At 35.7% G+C, this 12,500-nt stretch overlaps 7 protein-coding genes across 7 annotated transcripts in view; all 7 read left to right on the top strand. All coding sequences in view use genetic code 11, as the record gives it.

Annotated features, from left to right (window-relative positions):
* The window catches only part of rpoC1 (RNA polymerase beta), a 2,829-nt gene extending 24 nt beyond the window's left edge, over positions 1–2,805 (top strand). The window contains exons 1-2 of the mRNA in view: positions 1–411; positions 1,180–2,805. The exon at positions 1–411 is cut by the window's left edge and continues 24 nt beyond it. Of these exons, the coding sequence (YP_009054420.1) occupies positions 1–411; positions 1,180–2,805 (2,037 nt within the window). The remainder of the gene's footprint in view (positions 412–1,179) is intronic.
* A 169-nt stretch (positions 2,806–2,974) lies between these two features.
* Positions 2,975–7,159, top strand: rpoC2 (RNA polymerase beta' subunit). The gene has a single exon. The coding sequence runs from the start codon at positions 2,975–2,977 to the stop codon at positions 7,157–7,159; it is 4,185 nt and encodes a 1,394-aa protein (YP_009054419.1).
* A 300-nt stretch (positions 7,160–7,459) lies between these two features.
* Positions 7,460–8,170, top strand: rps2 (ribosomal protein S2). Its single transcript has one exon. It carries the CDS (start codon positions 7,460–7,462, stop codon positions 8,168–8,170), a length of 711 nt encoding a protein of 236 aa, YP_009054418.1.
* A 208-nt stretch (positions 8,171–8,378) lies between these two features.
* Positions 8,379–9,122, top strand: atpI (ATP synthase CF0 subunit IV). Its single transcript has one exon. It carries the CDS (start codon positions 8,379–8,381, stop codon positions 9,120–9,122), a length of 744 nt encoding a protein of 247 aa, YP_009054417.1.
* Positions 9,123–10,129: 1,007 nt separating this feature from the next.
* Positions 10,130–10,375, top strand: atpH (ATP synthase CF0 subunit III). The gene has a single exon. It carries the CDS (start codon positions 10,130–10,132, stop codon positions 10,373–10,375), a length of 246 nt encoding a protein of 81 aa, YP_009054416.1.
* A 441-nt stretch (positions 10,376–10,816) lies between these two features.
* Positions 10,817–12,096, top strand: atpF (ATP synthase CF0 subunit I). Its single transcript has 2 exons — positions 10,817–10,975; positions 11,608–12,096. The coding sequence occupies exons 1-2, from the start codon at positions 10,817–10,819 to the stop codon at positions 12,094–12,096; spliced, it is 648 nt and encodes a 215-aa protein (YP_009054415.1).
* A 54-nt stretch (positions 12,097–12,150) lies between these two features.
* Positions 12,151–12,500, top strand: part of atpA (ATP synthase CF1 alpha subunit) — a 1,524-nt gene continuing 1,174 nt past the window's right edge. Inside the window, exon 1 of the mRNA in view lies at positions 12,151–12,500. This exon is cut by the window's right edge and continues 1,174 nt beyond it. Coding sequence (YP_009054414.1) covers positions 12,151–12,500 — 350 coding nt within the window.

Genomic DNA, 12,500 nt, shown 5'->3' with positions numbered 1-12,500 from the left:
CAACTCCGAATTGGATCAGTTTCGCCTCAACAAATAAGTGCTTGGACTAATAAAATCCTACCTAATGGAGAGATTGTTGGAGAGGTTACAAAACCCTATACTTTTCATTACAAAACTAATAAACCTGAAAAAGATGGATTATTTTGTGAAAGAATTTTTGGGCCTATAAAAAGTGGAATTTGTGCTTGTGGAAATTATCGAGTAATTGGAGATGAAAAAGAAGAACCAAAATTTTGTGAACAATGCGGGGTCGAATTTGTTGATTCTCGGATACGAAGATATCAAATGGGCTACATCAAACTGGCATGCCCAGTAACTCATGTGTGGTATTTGAAACGTCTTCCTAGTTATATCGCCAATCTTTTAGATAAACCTCTTAAACAATTAGAAGGCTTAGTATACTGCGATGTGTGATTTGATCGAAATTCTGATTTTACAGTTTTGGAATGAGAAACTGTCATCTCATTTAATCGAATTGGGATGCCTTGGGTCTGACATGTCTCTTAGGAGGAGTAACATGAAGCTCAGAATTATGGATGTATTAAATACTCCCCAATAAAAGTGGAATTGGTCTATGGTCGATTCAGTAACAAATAAGTAGGAATTTCTAGTTGTACCTCGTGAAAACGGACTTCTTTCTTTTTTTTTTTTTTTTTTTTTGTGGAATTAATTATTTCCTTTCTTTTTATTTTAGAAAAAAATTATGTTTATACTCAAGTAAGTAAATATGTCATGGTTGCGAGAGTCTATACATCGCATATAGGCTTTAATAGCATCATAGCATAACCGTCGAGGTCAAGTCGAGTTCGGGACCTAAAAGATCGAATGGAAGAAGACATAGACAAGTAAATCCCTTGAATTCCCAGTATTTTGGAATTCATCATTCGAAGGGAAGTAGACTACTCAAGAATTTCGCATTGCATTTAGGTCGTAATTGTGATAATTGAATAAAGAATTTAGAAATTCTAAAAAAAAAACGGAAAAGAAGAATGAATCAATGAAATGTTGCTTGGTCTTCATTGGGAACTTGAGTAAGGAGTGGCTCCTTTTTTTTTGGGGGTTTTATCCATTTTGAAAGCAGGAACCCTTTAATTTTATCTTTATTTGGTGTAACTACTTGAGCCGGATGAAAGGAAACTTTCACGTCCGATTTTGAAGGGGGGAGATCCTATAGGATCCTATCCCAATTTTTCTTTTGCTAGGCCCATAGCCAAAAAACCTACTTTCTTACGATTACGAGGTTCGTTCGAATATGAAATACAATCTTGGAAATACAGTATTCCGCTTTTTTTTACTACCCAAGGGTTCGATACATTTCGAAATCGAGAAATTTCTACTGGAGCCGGTGCTATCCGAGAACTATTAGCCGATCTGGATTTGCGAATTATTCTAGATTATTCGTCGTTAGAATGGAAAGAATTAGGGGAAGAAGGACCCACCGGGAATGAATGGGAAGATCGAAAAGTTGGAAGAAGAAAGGATTTTTTAGTTAGACGCGTGGAATTAGCTAAGCATTTTATTCGAACAAATATAGAACCAGAATGGATGGTTTTATGTCTATTACCAGTTCTTCCTCCCGAATTGAGACCCATCATTCAGATAGATGGAGGTAAACTAATGAGTTCAGATATTAATGAACTCTATAGAAGAGTTATTTATCGGAACAATACTCTTATGGATCTATTAACAACAAGTAGATCTACGCCAGGGGAATTAGTAATGTGTCAGGAGAAATTGGTACAAGAAGCCGTAGATACACTTCTTGATAATGGAATCCGCGGACAACCAATGAGAGACGGTCATAATAAGGTTTACAAGTCGTTTTCAGATGTAATTGAAGGCAAAGAGGGAAGGTTTCGTGAGACTATGCTTGGCAAACGGGTTGATTATTCGGGGCGTTCTGTCATTGTCGTAGGACCCTCACTTTCATTACATCGATGTGGATTGCCTCGCGAAATAGCAATAGAGCTTTTCCAGACATTTGTAATTCATGGTCTAATTAGACAACATCTTGCTTCAAACATAGGAGTTGCTAAGAGTAAAATTCGAGAAAAAGAGCCAATTGTATGGGGAATACTTCAGGAGGTTATGCGGGGACATCCTATATTGCTGAATAGAGCGCCTACTCTGCATAGATTAGGCATACAGGCATTCCAACCCATTTTAGTGGAAGGACGTGCTATTTGTTTACATCCATTAGTTCGTAAGGGATTCAATGCAGATTTTGATGGGGATCAAATGGCTGTTCATGTACCTTTATCGTTGGAGGCTCAAGCGGAGGCTCGTTTACTTATGTTTTCTCATATGAATCTCTTGTCTCCAGCTATCGGAGATCCCATTTCCGTACCAACTCAAGATATGCTTATGGGGCTCTATGTATTAACAAGCGGGAATCGTCGAGGTATTTGCGCAAATAGGTATAATCCGTTTAATTGCAGAAATTTTCAAAATGAAAAAATTGACGCTAATGCTAATAAGGATAAGTATATAAAAGAACCCTTTTTTTGTAATTCCTATGATGCAATTGGAGCTTATCGCCAGAAAAGAATCAATTTAGAGAGCCCTTTGTGGCTTCGGTGGCAACTAGATCAAGGCCTTATTGCTTCAAGAGAAGCTCCCATCGAAGGTCACTTTGGATCTTTAGGTACCTATCATGAGATTTATGGACACTATCTAATAGTAAGAAGTATAAAAAAAAAAATTCTTTCTATATACATTCGAACCACTGTTGGTCATATTTATCTTTATCGAGAAATCGAAGAAGCTATACAAGGGTTTTCCCAAGCCTGCTCAGACGGTACCTAATCTAATCATAGGGATCTAAGCTAAGTGATTTTATGACATTGGTCTGAATTCAGATCTCTTTGGTGCAACTAGGACTATAGTTCCTGAATTTCTACGCGAATCAAGATTGAGAAAAGGAAGTTTTCCAAGCATTAACTCAAATCTATTGCCGAGCCCTATTCATCGGAATATGGAGGTATTTATGGCCGAACGGGCCAATCTCTTCTTTCACAATAAAGTGATAGATGGAACTGCCATTAAACGAATTATTAGTCGATTCATAGATCACTTCGGAATGGCATATACATCACACATCCTGGATCAAGTAAAGACTCTGGGTTTCCATCAAGCCACTGCTACATCTATTTCATTAGGAATTGATGATCTTTTAACAATACCTTCGAAAGGATGGCTAGTCCAAGATGCTGAACAACAAAGTTTGATTTTGGAAAAACACCATCATTATGGAAATGTACACGCGATAGAAAAATTACGTCAATCCATTGAGATATGGTATGCTACAAGTGAATATTTGCGACAAGAAATGAATCCGAATTTTAGGATGACGGAACCCTTTAATCCAGTCCATATAATGTCCTTTTCGGGAGCTAGGGGAAATGCATCTCAAGTACACCAATTAGTAGGTATGAGAGGATTAATGTCGGATCCACAAGGACAAATGATTGATTTACCCATTCAAAGCAATCTACGGGAAGGATTGTCTTTAACAGAATATATCATTTCTTGCTATGGAGCCCGAAAAGGAGTTGTGGATACTGCTGTACGAACATCAGATGCTGGATATCTTACGCGCAGACTTGTTGAAGTAGTTCAACACATTGTTGTACGTAGAACAGACTGTGGCACCACCCGAGGGATTTCTGTGAGTTCTCGAAATGGAATGATACCGGAAAGAATTTTTATTCAAACATTAATAGGTCGTGTATTAGCAGACAATATATATCTGGGTCTACGATGCATTGCCACTCGAAATCAAGATATTGGGATTGGACTTGTCAATCGATTCATCACCTTTCGAACACAACCAATATCTATTCGAACTCCTTTTACTTGTAGAAGTACGTCCTGGATCTGTCGATTATGTTATGGTCGAAGTCCTACTCATGGCGACCTGGTGGAATTGGGAGAAGCTGTAGGTATTATTGCGGGTCAATCCATTGGAGAGCCGGGTACTCAACTAACATTAAGAACGTTTCATACCGGCGGAGTATTCACAGGGGGTACTGCCGAACATGTACGAGCCCCCTCTAATGGAAAAATCAAATTTAATAAGGGTTTGGTTCATCCCACACGTACACGTCATGGGCATCCTGCTTTTCTCTGTTCTATGGACTTATATGTAACTATTGAGAGTCAAGATATTATACACAACGTGACTATTCCACCAAAAAGTTTTCTTTTAGTTCAAAATGATCAATATGTAGAATCAGAACAAGTGATTGCTGAAATTCGCTCGGGAACATACACTTTGAATTTTACAGAGAGGGTTCGAAAACATATTTATTCCGATTCAGAAGGAGAAATGCACTGGAGTACTGATGTATACCATGCATCTGAATTTACATATAGTAATGTCCATCTTTTACCAAAAACAAGCCATTTATGGATATTGTCAGGGGGTTCGTGCAGATCCAGTATAGTCCCGTTTTCGCTACACAAGGATCAAGATCAAATAAACGTTCATTCTCTTTCTGTCGAAAAAGGATATATTTCTAACCCTTCAGTAAATAATGATAAAGTTAAACACAAATTCTTTAGTTCATATCTTTCGAGTAAAAGTAAAAAAAAAAGTAGGATTCTTGATTATTCAGACCTTAATCGAATCATATGTACTGGTTTCATATATCCTACTATCCTCCACGAGAATTCTGATTTATTGGCAAAGAGGCGAAAAAATAGATTTATCATCCCATTCCAATCGATTCAAGAAAAAGAACTAATGTCCCATTCCGATATCTTGATTGAAATACCTATAAATGGCATTTTCCGTAGAAATAGTATTTTTGCTTATTTTGACGATCCCCAATACCGAAGAAAGAGTTCAGGAATTACTAAATATGTGGCTATAGGGGTGCATTCAATTGTCAAAAAAGAAGATTTAGTTGAGTATCGAGGAGTCAAAGAATTTCAGCCAAAATACCAAATGAAAGTAGATCGCTTTTTTTTCATTCCCGAGGAAGTGTATATTTTACCCGAATCTTCTTCCCTAATGGTACGGAACAATAGTATCATTGGAGTCGATACACAAATCACTTTAAATACAAAAAGTCGAGTAGGGGGGTTGATCCGAATAGAGAGAAAAAAAAAAAAAATGGAACTTAAAATCTTTTCTGGAGATATCCATTTTCCGAGGGCGACAGATAAGATATCCCGATACAGTGGTATCTTGATACCACCAGGAACAGTAAAAACAAATTCTAAGGAGTCGAAAAAGGTGAAAAATTGGATCTATGTCCAACGGATCACACCTACCAAGAAAAAGTCTTTTGTTTTGGTTCGACCAGTACTCATATATGAAAGAGGGGACGGTATAAATTTAGAAAGACTTTTTCCGCCGGATGTATTGCAGGAAAAAGAGAATCTGAAACTTCGAATTGTCAATTATATTCTTTATGGAAATGGTAAACCAATTCAGGGAATTTCTAACACAAGTATTCAATTAGTTCGTACTTGTTTAGTGTTGAATTGGAACCAAGACAAAAAAAGTTCTTCTATCGAAGAGGCTCGTGTTTATTTTGTTGAAGTAAGTATAAATGGTTTGATTCGTGATTTCCTAAGAATCCACTTAGGGAAATCACGCATTTCCTATATCAGCAGAAAAAGGAACGATCCATCAGGTTTGGGATTGATCTCTGATAATGGGCCAGATCGCACCAATATTAATCCGTTTTATTCCATTTATTCCAAGACAAGGATTCCACAATCGCTTAAACAAAATCAAGGAACTATTAGTATTAGTACGTTGTTGAATAGAAATATGGAATGTCAATCTTTGATAATTTTGTCATCATCTAATTGTTTTCGAATGGGTCCATCCAACGGTGTAAAATCTTATAATGTAATAAAAGAATCAACTAAAAGAGATCCTATAATTCCAATTAGGAATTTGTTGGGCCCTTTAGGAACAGCCCTTCAAATTGCGAATTTTTATTCATTTTACCATTTACTAACTCATAATCAGATCTCGGTAATTAAATATTTGAAACTTGACAATTTAAAATTAAAACAGACTTCAAAAGTACTAAAATATTATTTAATGGATGAGAACGGTAGAATTGTTAATCACGATCCGTACAGTAACAACGTTTTGAATCCATTCAAATTGAATTGGTATTTTCTCCATCATAATTATCATCATAATTATTGTGAAGAAACATTCACAATAATTAACCTGGGACAGTTTATTTGTGAAAATGTATGTATGACAAAAAACGGACCACGCCTAAAATCAGGTCAAGTTCTAATTGTTCACGCCGACTCTGTAATACTAAGATTGGCTAAGCCCTATTTGGCCACTCCAGGAGCAACTGTTCATGGCCATTATGGGGAAATCCTTTACGAAGGAGATACATTAGTTACATTTATATATGAAAAATCGAGATCTGGTGATATAACGCAGGGTCTTCCAAAAGTGGAACAGGTGTTAGAAGTGCGCTCAATTGATTCAATATCGATAAACCTAGAAAAGAGAGTGGAGAATTGGAACGAGTGTATAACAAGAATTGTTGGAATTCCTTGGGGATTCTTGATTGGTGCTGAGCTAACTATAGTGCAAAGTCGTATTTCCTTGGTTAATAAGATCCAAAAGGTTTATCGATCCCAGGGGGTACAGATCCATAATAGGCATATAGAAATTATTGTACGCCAAATAACATCAAAAGTCCTGGTTTCAGAAGATGGAATGTCTAATGTTTTTTCACCCGGAGAACTAATTGGATTGTTGCGGGCGGAACGAGCGATGCGCGCTTTGGAAGAAGCGATCTGTTACCGAACCGTATTCTTGGGAATAACGAGAGCATCTCTGAGTACTCAAAGTTTCATATCCGAAGCGAGTTTTCAAGAAACTGCTCGCGTTTTAGCAAAAGCAGCTCTCCGCGGTCGTATCGATTGGCTGAAAGGCCTGAAAGAAAACGTCGTTCTAGGTGGTATGATACCCGTTGGTACCGGATTCAAAGGATTAGCGCACCGCTCAAGCCAACATAAGATCATTCCTTTCAAAACCAAAAAGAAGAATTTATTCGAGGGGGAAATGAGAGATATTTTGTTTCACCACAGAGAGTTATTTGATTCTTGCATTTCAAAAAATTTCTATAATATATCAGAACAATCATTTATAGGATTTAACGATTCCTAAGAGTGGATTCGTCCTTTTAACTGTCGGTGGTCCCGTGATTTCTTACATTTACATGTGATTTGTTAATATTTGTTATTTGTTAATAGTAATAAATAAAAGTAATAAATAAAGATAATATATAGTAAGAAATAAAGATAATATAAAGATAATAAGGAATAGAAAGAAATTAATCGCTTGGATCGTGTATCAACGTCCAATTACGGGAAAAGAAAAGGTTCCATCGGAACAATTATTTATTTCAGGGTATCTCGTTTCTTTTTTTTTCTTTGAAAAAAAAAAAGAGAGGAAGTGTGGAGAGAAATGATAAGAAGATATTGGAACATTAATTTGAAAGAGATGTTGGAAACAGGAGTTCATTTTGGTCATGCTACTAGAAAATGGAATCCGAAAATGGCACCTTATATCTCTGCAAAGCGTAAGGGTATTCATATTACAAATCTTACTAGAACTGCTCGTTTTTTATCAGAAGCGTGTGATTTGGTTTTTGATGCAGCAAGTAGGAGAAAACAATTCTTAATTGTTGGTACCAAAAATAAAGCAGCTGATCCAGTAGCGCGGGCTGCAATAAGAGCTCGGTGTCATTATGTTAATAAAAAATGGCTAGGCGGCCTTTTAACGAATTGGTCCACTACAGAAATGAGACTTCAAAAGTTCAGGGACTTGAGAATGGAACAAAAGACAGGGGGAATCCACCGCCTTCCGAAAGGGGATGCGGCTCGATTAAAGAGACAGTTATTTCACTTGCAAACATATTTGGGCGGGATTAAATATATGACAGGGTTACCCGATATTGTAATAATCGTTGATCAGCAAGAAGAATATATGGCTCTTCAAGAATGTATCACTTTGGGAATTCCAACAATTTGTTTAATTGATACAAACTGTGACCCGGATCTCACAGATATTTCGATTCCAGCGAATGATGACGCTATAGCTTCAATCCGATTAATTCTTAACAAATTAGTATTTGCGATTTGTGAAGGGCGTTCTAGCTATATACGAAATCCCTGATTAATAATAAGATAAATAAATTCTTTTTTGAATTCCATAGATTGACGGAATCCGTTACTATTTCTGAATCTCATAAAAGAGATAAAAAACTGGGGATATTATGTGATTAGTTGGTATCTAAAATATACAATTCAAGTGAGCAAGTCGAAAAAAAGACGGTTGAATCAAAATAATTTCTTGTAAAGTTTTCTTTCTTTCAGAGGACAATATGAATGTTCTATCATATTCCATTAACACATTAAAAGGGTTATATGAAATATCTGGTGTGGAAGTAGGCCAGCATTTCTATTGGAAAATAGGCGGTTTCCAAGTCCATGCCCAAGTACTTATTACTTCTTGGGTTGTAATTGTTATCTTATTAGGTTCAGCCATTGTAACTGTTCGGAATCCACAAACCATTCCTACTGACGGTCAGAATTTCTTCGAATATATCCTTGAATTTATTCGAGATGTGAGCAAAACCCAGATTGGAGAGGAATATGGTCCATGGGTTCCCTTTATTGGAACTTTGTTTCTATTTATTTTTGTTTCTAATTGGTCAGGGGCGCTTTTACCTTGGAAAATCATAGAGTTACCTCATGGGGAGTTAGCCGCACCCACGAATGATATAAATACTACCGTTGCTTTAGCTTTACTTACGTCAATAGCATATTTTTATGCGGGCCTTAGCAAAAAAGGATTAGGTTATTTCGGTAAATACATACAACCAACTCCAATCCTTTTACCCATTAACATTTTAGAAGATTTCACAAAACCTTTATCACTTAGCTTTCGACTTTTTGGAAATATATTAGCGGATGAATTAGTAGTTGTTGTTCTTGTTTCTTTAGTACCTTCAGTGGTTCCTATACCTGTCATGTTCCTTGGATTATTTACAAGTGGTATTCAAGCTCTTATTTTTGCAACTTTAGCTGCGGCTTATATAGGTGAATCCATGGAGGGACACCATTGACTAAGTTTCGAAATAGTCTTTTTTAGCTTAGTGCAAGGTAATCTATGCCTTGCTCGAGATAATCTTCTTCGTGAACATAAATATACACATAAATAGACAAAAAAGTCTATAAGATCTAGAAGAATAGTAAAAAAGATTACGATATTAGGGAATTGTAAAAAAAAATTAGGTTCTATAGAGCGATTCCCATTTCAGTCGGTTTTATTCAATTCAAAGATTGACCAAAAGAAAATATTAATAAAGAATAAATTACATGAACTTAGATCAACCAAAGACTTATATTTCTATGCAATGATTTAGACTAAGAAATTCGCACATTTAGATTCATTGTATCCATGTGGAATAATGCTAAATTCTAAATTAAATAAAAGGAAGATAGGGGTTTACAAAAAATGAGATTCAAGAGAAAATGGTTTCGTTAGAAGAGTGGGATCAAACTAGGTATATGTAATATATATAATCGCTATAAGCCAACTTTCCTTTATAGATGTTTCGAAAAATGTTTTTAAAATACGACTGAATCCAAGATACAAATAGTTGGTTTACGTTATGGAAGAAAGACATGTATATGTAATAGTAGGCTAGTTATATATGAGCTAAAAGATATATCTAATCCGCCCTCCTATTACTGAGAATTGGGGTAGGGATTCCAATAAAAGTCCTTCCGTTTCATTTGTAACTGTGAATTCAATTCAATATTGAATAAAGAAATTCAATCAAGAAAAAGAATGAAGAGTTCGAATTCAAAGAATGGTTCGGAACAAAGAAAGAAATGGAAAAACAAAAAGTTGTATGAATTCTATGAATTCAAAAAAACTCTGTGGATAGGAACTATAAAATAGATATCGAAGTAGTTCTGATGATTAATAATATTACTACTTCAATTGGGAGCTCTTAGTTGCGTTACTTTGACTAGATGAAAATCTTATCGATGGAATAATTAAGTCATAATTTATTGGTTGATTGTATCATTAACCATTTCTTTTTTTTGGTGCGAGGAACTTATCATGAATCCATTGATTTCTGCCGCTTCCGTTATTGCTGCTGGGTTGGCCGTTGGGCTTGCTTCTATTGGACCTGGGGTTGGTCAAGGTACTGCTGCGGGCCAAGCTGTAGAAGGTATCGCGAGACAACCCGAGGCAGAGGGAAAAATACGAGGTACTTTATTGCTTAGTCTGGCTTTTATGGAAGCTTTAACAATTTATGGACTGGTTGTAGCATTAGCACTTTTATTTGCGAATCCTTTTGTTTAATCCTATATTTGATTTGTTTAATCTAATCCTATAAAAAAATACGTATTTTTTTTTTTTATTGTCTTGTACTTGCTGCTTGCTTTTTCGAATTCTATCAAGATTTTACTCCTACAATTATTTATTTTGTTTTATTTTTATTGGGACAATAACCCAACGGGAAGGATTGATTGGGGGATGAGGAATTAGTATACTGATTCACTTTCTTCCTTCCCCTTTCTTAGTTAGTCCAATCCAAACTTTTTTAAGGAAGTGGTGTAACAAAAAAAAAGTAGATATTTCGCAATTGACACGAGACCTGATACCCAATTCTAATAAGTATTGTTCTTAATTAGAAATTTACAATTGAAAAAAAAAAAATATAAAATAAAATAATCTAGAAAAAAAAAAAAATAAATAGATAATTAGTCTGTCTATAAGATTTATAAAAGAAGAGGAGATCGTATGAAAAATATAACCGATTCTTTCGTTTCCTTGGGTCACTGGTCATCCGCCGGGAGTTTCGGGTTTAATACCGATATTTTAGCAACAAATCCAATAAATCTAAGTGTAGTCCTTGGTGTATTGATTTTTTTTGGAAAGGGAGTGTGTGCGAGTTGTTTATTTCAAGAATAGGCTGGATTGAACCAGCTGCACTTTTTTGTTTCGTTTAAACTAGGAAATTTAACTAGAAAAGAAAAGGTGCATGATCCTGCGAATTACTCCTGAATAAATTAAGAAATCATCTTTAAGAACCATAGCATTTCGTGATTCATTGGTAAATAGATTTTGATTCTCTATCAACCAATAATGTGGGACCATTAATATGGTTAAAGCTAAACTGTTTGAAGTCCAGACAGAGCAGGTTACTCTTTCTACTAGTATGTTAATACATACATAAAAGGATTCAAGATGAATAGTTGGAAATTGTTTTCGGTATAGAACACTCATGTCGAAAAAGGATTTGAACCTTTTTTTTTTCAAAAAATGGGTATTTCACCCATTCCTATCCAATGCTGAATCGATAACCTACACATAAAGTAAAGTCTTTGGATTTGAAGAAAAAAAGAAACAACTTTACTGACAATTACTTGTTTGGTCAGAAGAGTCCTCCGAATATTCCGGTCTTGGATTAGTGATTAGTTTAGGTTTTGGAATCCGAATAATGAATCGAGAAAAGAGGATAGGCTCATTCCAGTCAAAAAAGAGATGGGAATTTCCCATAAGTAATTGAACTAATTGAGCGTGAGAGCCAAATGAATCGAAAGACTCATGTTTGGTTCGGGAAGGGATCATGGAAGTTTTGCAATGAATGGAAAGATAATCTACTTTCATTAAGTGATTTATTAGATAATCGAAAACAGAGAATTTTGAATACTATTCGAAATTCAGAAGAACTACGCGGAGGAGCCATTGAACAGTTGGAAAAAGCCCGGGCCCGCTTACGGAAAGTGGAAATAGAAGCGGATCAATTTCGAGTGAACGGATACTCTGAGATAGAACGAGAAAAATTGAATTTGATTAATTCAACTTATAAGACTTTGGAACAATTAGAAAATTACAAAAACGAAACCATTCATTTTGAACAACAAAGAGCGATTAATCAAGTTCGACAACGGGTTTTCCAACAAGCCTTACAAGGAGCTCTAGGGACTTTGAATAGTTGTTTGACCAACGAGTTACATTTACGTACTATTAGTGCCAATATTGGCATGTTTGGGGCGATGAAAGAAATAACTAATTAGACCTTCTACTGTAGGCATTATTTTTTTTTCCAAAAAAAAAATTAAGAAATACTCATGGTAACCATTCGAGCCGACGAGATTAGTAATATTATCCGTGAACGTATTGAGCAATATAATAGGGAAGTAAAGATTGTAAATACTGGGACCGTACTTCAAGTGGGTGACGGCATTGCTCGTATTTATGGTCTTGATGAAGTAATGGCAGGTGAATTGGTAGAATTTGAAGAGGGTACGATAGGCATTGCTCTTAATTTGGAATCAAATAATGTTGGTGTTGTATTAATGGGTGACGGCTTGATGATACAAGAGGGAAGTTCTGTAAAAGCAACAGGAAAAATTGCTCAGATACCAGTGAGTGAGGCGTATTTGGGTCGTGTTATAAATGCCCTGGCTAAACCCATTGA

The sequence above is a fragment of the chloroplast genome of Populus euphratica (assembly GCF_000495115.2).
Source record: "Populus euphratica chloroplast, complete genome".
In the NCBI taxonomy this organism is placed as follows: domain Eukaryota; kingdom Viridiplantae; phylum Streptophyta; class Magnoliopsida; order Malpighiales; family Salicaceae; genus Populus; species Populus euphratica.
Note: the sequence above shows the minus strand (reverse complement) of the source record. Positions and strands in the feature narration are given on the sequence as shown.